The following is a 7967-nucleotide window of genomic DNA, read 5'->3' on the forward strand; positions in this document are numbered from 1 at the left end:
CTCGGAGCCGCCCTTTATCAACCAAGGAGCCATCCTTTCCTCAGTATATTGAATTGAATTGAATAGAGCAGAAAATATGTTTACAAAACCTTTTAAAATCAAGACACAAACTGCCATACGTGGTTCAGACAGGTGAGGAAAGGATTAAGATTTTGTTATTCTCTAGATCATCCTGGAAAAATTGGCATTTTAGATAAATGGAACCCCCAAAAAATAGAAAATACCCGAAATACCAATCAATTCAAATTCAATTTAAGTATATTGTACCTACTAATTGACTTGATTGAAGGAAAAAGTTGCGAAATGATGTGGCGAAGTTTTTCTCTGGAATACCGAGTGATATAGTACCAGGAAATAAAGAAGAGATGACCATCATGAAAATCTATACGCATGCAGGGGAAAATGTCACTGTTTATTGCTTACATCGAAATCCAATCTTTTTTGAAACAAAAGATCACCTTTATCCTACAGGTAGGCCGAGAAGAAACAATGCTTTTTTGAACTATATCTAATTCATCTAGAATTCTGTTTGAAGATTATTCTTTTTAGTCTTTTTACTGTGAAATATATTAGCTGAAATCTTTTTAGTTTATACAATGTGGAAATATCCAGGCATTTTACCAGTTTTTACAACTTGGCCGCCAGTCATAAAGAAGCTACAAGCAGGCGCAGGTAAGAATTATTGATTTAGTTAATTTGATTATTCAGAATGATTTCATTCAATTGAAATGTGATGAAATAATTCTGCTTTTGAATTCTATATGTAATGAAGTCAGCTTGTTATGAATATTTTCTTTAATAGATTTAATGTTGCCGGGTGTGATAATAAAAGGAGCCAGAGATGCTAATTGCTTAGGAAAGATTGACAAAGGACAATTGTATGCTGTAAATTTAGCTGATAATAGGTATGTGTCGTTTAACCAGGTAAATTCCTATGTCATGAATTTCTAGCTTTATATAGTTTTCTTCGCTCTTCTCATTATTCAGGGCTCCGATTGGTGTTGGTCTAACTGCCATGTCCAGTGAAGATATGTATATGTCGGCAATGAAAGGAAAAGGCGTTCTTATGGCGCATGTGTATAAAGATTATTTATGGTAAGATTATTGGAGTACTAAGTTATTCTTTCACTGCTCAAGTAAAATGATTTGATTTTTTATCTGACAGGGCTTTAGGGGATAAATCAGAACCTCCTGATATGGGAATTAGTGATGTGATAGTTGGCGACCTAAACCTTGAAGATGATGACAATTTAGCTGTGGAAACTGTCAATGATCCTCTATCGATGTACGAAAATGGCCAAATACTCACTGACGTAACTGATGATCACTCACAAAATACTGATAATATGGTGGGTAATCTGGCTGCTGCAGTTGATGAGATTGAAGTGAAAAATCATTTGTGTGTGAGCGAGCTACAAACTCAGCCAAACGGAGATGGTAGTTTAGAAAATCTTGAAGATATCACTGCAAGGGAGAATGAGGAAGAAATAAGTATTGATCCACAAGGTCAGAGAAGTTAAAAGGTTAACAAAAAGGTATTTGTTAATCTCATCTAGTCATCGTCACATTGTATATTTTCAGTTGAAATGGATAATTTACTGTACCAGTGTTTGCTTCATGCCATCAAAGAGAAAATTAATATCAAAAGGGGAGATCTTCCAATTTTGATGAGCACCTTTTCTAGTCAACATATGAAATCTTGCTGGTATGTTTCTATGAGTAATGTTTGACATAAGGATCTTAAGAATTATTCACCGTGTTGATTCATGGTTATATTGATTTGTATTTTTAAGTCCAGCAGGAAAAACGCTTGATATAAAGAAATCTAGTTATAAAAAGGTAAAACAAATTTGACAGACAAACATATTGGAAATGAAATTTATGAAAAATATGACATTTCAAATTGGGAAATATCATATTCAGTGATAATTGGTTGATTCAATTTCAGTTCTCTAAATTCATGCATGAAATGCAAAAGAAGGATCTAATCCTCGTAAAAGAATTATCAAAAGGTGTAGAAAGTATTATTGATGTCAATAAGTTACATCCTGAGTAAGTTTGTTCAATGTTTCCATACATCTACCAGTATTGACTATATTTGCAAGTATTATACTGTGGAGTGTTTTTCAGTGTAAGAAGTTTCGTCATTCCTGATATTCCTGAATCTGTTGAAGAAGAACCAGATGAAGAGTCATATTCTCCACCGGAAATAGTCGAGATGTTTTCCGTCAATGGTGCTACTCTTCCTTTCTTTAAAAATATGGGTTTCCAGTAAGTATTAGGGTATGCGTTCATTCTAGTTCATACTGTATAGAAACCTATAAAACTAATGAATGATAATATTGTAGGAAAGGTTTGTCATTGTCAGCTAGTGAAATACGAAAAACAGTCACTGATTATGTGAAATCAAATGAGTTACAAGATCAGAATAATCGCAGGTTGGTTCATCAATGTTTATTGCTGGTTATTTTATCTACGGTAAACTGATTTATACTGAATAAGTATTTTGACCTTTATAGTCAGGTTATTCTTGATGGCGTTTTATCGGATTTGGTGCTATATAGGGGGGAACAGGTGTCTCATGTGAAATGGGATGATCTCTTTCATAGGTAAGTAACTGTGTTGCAAGTTAATGTAATGAAGGTGTTTTAACTTTGCTCGCTACACAGACTCTCTTCTTTCAGACTCTCGTCAAAAATGGGTCCGATGCATTTAATAACCTTCCCTGGACAGAAACCTCAACTACATAAAGGCAAACCAGAACCTGTTAAAGCGTCGATCTCTCAAAGAGGAGGAAATAAGAAAGTCTCTTTGATAGAAAACTTGGAACCATATGGTATCGACCCACAAAAGTTTGCTCATGACATACAGATCAGTTTAGCTTGTAGTACATCCGTGAGTCCATTACCAGGGAAAAATAGAGGTCAACAGGTTCTTATACAAGGAAATCAGTTAGCTCATATCTTACAACTTCTCAAAGGTATTCATCATTCTATTATCAAATGAAATTAAAGGTGAAGTATATGTACGGTATTCATTATATAGAATTTTGAACTTTTTCAGGCAAATATCAACTGAAGGACAAGTATCTCTCTGGGTTTGAAAAAGCAATAAAACCAAAGAAAGGAGCAAGATGATTTCTTGCACCGTATGGGAAATTTATATAAATAAAATGGTGTTAAGTTTGATTCAATATTGCTTTCATTTGTTATCTATTAGTGTTCCATGAATACATTCACCCAACACAAAGATAATTTTTCCTCGGGTACCCTAGTGATTTGGATGAAGTCTCTTTAAAATCACACGTCGTGGTGGTTTGAGGATTTCCTCGGAATCCGGACAATACTTTAGTCTACAGTGGCCATTCAAAGACTTTGGCAAGCGATCATGAGCAGTTACTATATCTATCGTGGGCGGCAATCACTATAAAGTGCCACTGCTTTCTCTGGACTAGATTTCCTGGAAAATGCTTACCTACCACAAACCATGCAGTTGGCCAAAACCTGGTTAAAACGAACATCATGGAGAACAAATGTTTGTTATAACCGACAGTTCATTATCCAGTATTGAAATTATCCCTTTTGGAACGATATTCTTGGTTTGTAATAAATAACCAATAGATTGTTATACCCGAGGTCGTTATAACGAGGTTCAGCTGTACCCAATTTCGATAATGAAAGGAGTGGAAGAATTGCGTTTATCTCATCTTGACAATGGCATCCTCTGAAACGGATCTCATCCGGTATCTGTTATTCATGTAGTGAACTGGATCCATAGTTCCACTTTCTCAAGACGTGCGATCATTTACTGGGAATTTCTCATTTGATTCATTGAAAAATTAAGAGGTTTCTTTAAATATTTAACTTTTGATTTTATTTTAACAAAATTTACACGCATACAGAATCCTATTAAATTCAAGTGCATCACTTCGCAGTGAGAAAACCTGACACTCAGTAAGGAATGTATATACCTGTATTTCAACAACTACCGTATCGTCAAACTGACTGTGTAATTGTACATGTACTGCACGTTTGTATACATAGTAAAAACACTATATACCGTTACGTACATTCAGAAAATAATGATTGGTTTATGTTCGAACCTCATAAAAACTTGGTTAGAATTATGAATTATGAGCGCTACAACAGTTACAGTCTGAACATGAACCATGCTTCGATATAACATAAAACAATTTACAATTTGATTTTTATATAATATTGATTAATTGTAGACCAATATGAGTGGATACTTGAGAAAATTGTGGACGCTATTTTTTGAGATACCTAGTGAGAGATTAACTTGAAAAACCGAGAACAAAATCATTTGGAATTCAAACTCCAGTCATAGTGCAAGTATGAGATTTTGTAATTCTTTTTGTTGATCAGTTCTTGTAATTGTAATTTCTTATCGCCAGTGCTCATATGAAAACATATCCACTCAAGCATCTGAAAATACAAGTCATATGAACTAGTGATAGTTTTTCGGAAACCGACTCAAATCTTTAACTATCAATTACATTAACTCTATCTACCTCTTCATCATTTTGGCCGAAGTCTATCTTATACCAATTGAAAATCTTGGAGAGATTCACCTTGCTTTTAGATATATCTATGCTGACGCCTTCATCTCCTTCAAGAAATGCTTCAGTAGCAAGTTGCAACTCATTGTCAACATCCTTGAAATGCCATTAGATATTAGAACAGAATGTATTATTAAACAACTGATCCAGGGCTATTTCACAGAAAGACAACATTTTAGTGTTACAGTTTCCTAGTAATGTGAGAAATCCCACTATAACGAAGCCAAGATTGAAAAATTCTATATCAGAATGATTATATTTGAGGAGCGACGTTTCGGCTAACAACTGTTAGCCATCATCAGGTGTACTGACGCCAGATTTCTCTCGTTATCATCATACACGGATATTGTGTATCTTCTCGTCTTTTCCTAAGAACGTGTTATCATTACGAATGAAACTTCAAGTTGTACTGAGAATTCGACCTCTGGTAATTATAGCATTTGCACACCGTTTTACTCACTTGAGTTGAATAGGTTTTAATAGGAGGACAGCTCTTGGCTCCACAGACAAGTGCAAAGTGTATTTTTGGATCTGCCTTATCAAGAGCTATATTCAAGCGTGGATCATTTTGACCAAATGGCTTTGAAATCATACCTAAAATAGAAAAACAGTGTCATGAATATTTTGCCAAAAAGGTACATGTAATTTTAAAGCAAGTAATGCATTTTTCTATTAGAAAATTGTCTTACCCATTCCTTTACGATTGCCTCTCAGAACACCATTTTCAATAGCCTGTAGTGAATATTCACTGCCACCTATCATATACTTCACAGTGTTGAAAAACTATAAAACCAGCATTATAGTATAAATATGTTTCTCTGAAGATGGCAGTTGTTGATAAATTTGAACTGAAAACTGTACCTTCCATCTTTGCCAGAGATTTACTGGAGGACCTTTCACCACAGTAGCATGAATTACAAGTGCATTGTAGACATTAATGAAAAATGCCAGTGTTTCCTCTCGACTCAAACTGTTCATGTTTAATCGCTGTAACTCTTGTGTAAGACGCACATATTTTTGAAATTCGGGACTTTTACCAATTCCTTTATAGTCCACTGTCTAAAATTGAATACATGTATCATGAAACGTAATAAGTAATACTTAATCGAATTAAGAGTTTTTGTTAAACTTTACCTTGCCATCTTTAGAAAGATGCTTGGAATAGATTAGCAATATCAACTTCCTCAAATTTTCACTTAATTCACCAGCTGTAGGAAAAGAGCAGAATGCAGAGTTATTATTTCTATTTTGAGCAATCATTCAGAGATATAAGGGAGGTTTACCTGAGCTAACCTTGCATTCAGAAACAGAACCAGAGTTAAGAGCCAATGAATCATCATCCTCCATTAGACGATAATAAACGTCGCTGTCTTGAAAAATCTCCTCTTTATGAACATTATGACCAAAATGTCTATCAATAAGTTGCTGTCCCATTTCTATTGCTGTTACTCTCTCTACAAATAGTAGAAAACAGCAATGATTTCAAAATCTGAAGCTTGAAAAGTGAATCACTGTTTAAGTCTCAAATATGTTACATACCCACATTTTTAGTATTGACAACCCAATCAACAAATTTCTTCCCAGAAAATGAATTCTTATGCACAGTTAAAATACCAGACCGGTTATCTTGTATGAGACCACTTTGTTTCAGTTCCGTCACAAGTCTTGCATATTCGTCAGGTTCACATATAAAATCACTTGGATCTAAACAAAAATAAGAATCTATTAGTTTAAGAAGCTAATGCTGAAATTATATAAATTACATCAATATAATATACCATGAGAGGATACAGCAGTGCTAGGATCTGGTATTTGCGGAGCATCAGGTGGGACAGTATTATTCTTTACATCTTCTACTAATTTATCAAAAGCTTTCTTTTCTTTAACCTAAAAAAGGCGTAGTACATAACAAGAACTTAATACATGTGTACTAACAGAATAAAGAATTAAAGGTGTATTAGGCCCACTATCTTACCAACTTCTGGAGGTCATCATTTCCTCCAATATATTTGGCATTGAAGAATATCTGAGGTACGGTCTTTTTGCCTGTTCTTTCAAGCACATACTGTCTACATTGTGGAAAGATATCAAGACTTATATCAGTGTAAGGCAGAATGAATTGTTGAAGTGTATTCTTGGCTGCGATACAGTGAGGACAACCAACTATGGAGTAAATCACAATGCGCCCCTTCATTATCACTTCTGAAAATTAGAAAACAGAATCATATTTTTTCTGGATTAGACATAATTTTGTTTCTATTTCAAGCATTAATTATCTCTTCAACGCAACTGAGTGACAACTCTATTGATTGCAGGGTAGGGCAGTTATTCTGTAGTAGTAGTAGACTCTCTCTAGTCTGGTCTGGCAGGCTGGCAGATCAGATCAGCAGTCAGATTAGTTAGTTACCTAATCGTTGGTGGTAAGCTTTTTATAATCGGATGGGCTTTGAAAATATCCGATCGTGAAACTAAACCACAGACAGGTCACTGACTCTACTATTAGTCAGATCAGTTATCCTGCTATAAAAAGTTGCTAAATTCTTATCAATTGTGTTTCTTACTTGATTGTAGCACTGGCTAGTTGTAAAACAAATCAATTAACACTGAAATACCTACTCTCAATCTCATAGTTGTGAGCGTCGCTAACAAGTTCTTTTGGGTCAATAAAAAATAATTGAATTGAAGTGCATCCGTCCGCTAGGGTTGTCATTCTTCCAAGACGAGTTTGTCGATGACGTCATATATAAATAATAACAAACACGTGCGTACTCTCCGTACCAGTGTCGGTGATAAAGAGTACAATCGGAGAACGACTGTACATAATCCCTTGATTCAGAGTAGTCCTGATGCTGAATATAGGATGTACAGGGGTATCCCGGGTTCGAATCCAGTTATTACTGATACTGGTTTAGAGTGGTCCTGACTGAGGCTGAGATGCTGGAACACAGGCCGTGTGTCTCTGGGGTTTGAACCCGGCCGAGTACTCGTGGTCCTGATGCTAAATAGAGGATGTACAGGGGTGTCCCGGGTGCGAACCCAATAATTACTGAAAGTGGTTCTGGAATGGCCCTGATGCTGAATAGAGGATATACTTTGGGGTGTCCCGGGTTCGAACCATGTGAATACTGGTTCGAAACCATACATATTTAAACCGTCAAGTGCTGCCCCTATACATATCGTTGACGGTGAATATATGAACTACCTTATTACTCGCGCGCCGCAGTAGGATAATTGAACTATCAGTTAGTTCACAAATTTACCGCTTATGATACACAAGTGGCAGCACCCAACAGTAAATGACCGACTGTATGTACTGAAAAAGAAATGAATAGATTCGTAATCAAAAGTGAGAGCCATCACAGGGTTCACTCACTCAATCACACTACCG

At 35.5% G+C, this 7967-nt stretch overlaps 2 protein-coding genes across 2 annotated transcripts; one reads left to right on the plus strand and one right to left on the minus strand.

Moving 5' to 3' along the window:
* Nucleotides 1–24: 24 nt before the first annotated feature.
* On the plus strand, nt 25–3184 carry LOC141899594 (eukaryotic translation initiation factor 2D-like). Its single transcript, XM_074785982.1, has 14 exons — nt 25–132; nt 290–471; nt 589–672; nt 803–905; nt 988–1095; nt 1166–1506; nt 1582–1705; nt 1794–1839; nt 1949–2052; nt 2131–2271; nt 2349–2438; nt 2520–2609; nt 2685–2980; nt 3064–3184. The coding sequence occupies exons 1-14, from the start codon at nt 77–79 to the stop codon at nt 3135–3137; spliced, it is 1839 nt and encodes a 612-aa protein (XP_074642083.1). The 5' UTR covers nt 25–76; the 3' UTR covers nt 3138–3184.
* Nucleotides 3185–3893: 709 nt separating this feature from the next.
* On the minus strand, nt 3894–7228 carry LOC141899601 (uncharacterized). Its single transcript, XM_074786008.1, has 11 exons — nt 7196–7228; nt 6555–6781; nt 6358–6466; nt 6119–6283; nt 5863–6033; nt 5714–5787; nt 5441–5638; nt 5269–5362; nt 5040–5173; nt 4532–4675; nt 3894–4445 (listed from the first exon to the last, which is right to left on the minus strand). The coding sequence occupies exons 2-11, from the start codon at nt 6771–6773 to the stop codon at nt 4320–4322; spliced, it is 1434 nt and encodes a 477-aa protein (XP_074642109.1). The 5' UTR covers nt 6774–6781; nt 7196–7228; the 3' UTR covers nt 3894–4319.
* Between the last annotated feature and the right edge of the window lie 739 nt (nt 7229–7967).

Source organism: Tubulanus polymorphus, chromosome 2 (genome assembly GCF_964204645.1).
Source record: "Tubulanus polymorphus chromosome 2, tnTubPoly1.2, whole genome shotgun sequence".
In the NCBI taxonomy this organism is placed as follows: domain Eukaryota; kingdom Metazoa; phylum Nemertea; class Palaeonemertea; order Tubulaniformes; family Tubulanidae; genus Tubulanus; species Tubulanus polymorphus.

Excerpts from the sequence above, each read along its gene's own strand:
- LOC141899601 (XM_074786008.1), bottom strand. The coding sequence starts at position 6,773 with ATGAAGGGGCGCATTGTGATTTACTCCATAGTTGGTTGTCCTCACTGT. Across the intron at positions 4,676-5,039 it reads TTAAAACCTATTCAACTCAA|GATGTTGACAATGAGTTGCA; the intron begins GTGAGTAAAACG and ends TGGCATTTCAAG. Across the intron at positions 4,446-4,531 it reads TCGGCCAAAATGATGAAGAG|ATGCTTGAGTGGATATGTTT; the intron begins GTAGATAGAGTT and ends TTGTATTTTCAG.
- LOC141899594 (XM_074785982.1), top strand. The coding sequence starts at position 77 with ATGTTTACAAAACCTTTTAAAATCAAGACACAAACTGCCATACGTGGT. Across the intron at positions 1,840-1,948 it reads AGAAATCTAGTTATAAAAAG|TTCTCTAAATTCATGCATGA; the intron begins GTAAAACAAATT and ends ATTCAATTTCAG. Across the intron at positions 2,610-2,684 it reads TGGGATGATCTCTTTCATAG|ACTCTCGTCAAAAATGGGTC; the intron begins GTAAGTAACTGT and ends CTCTTCTTTCAG.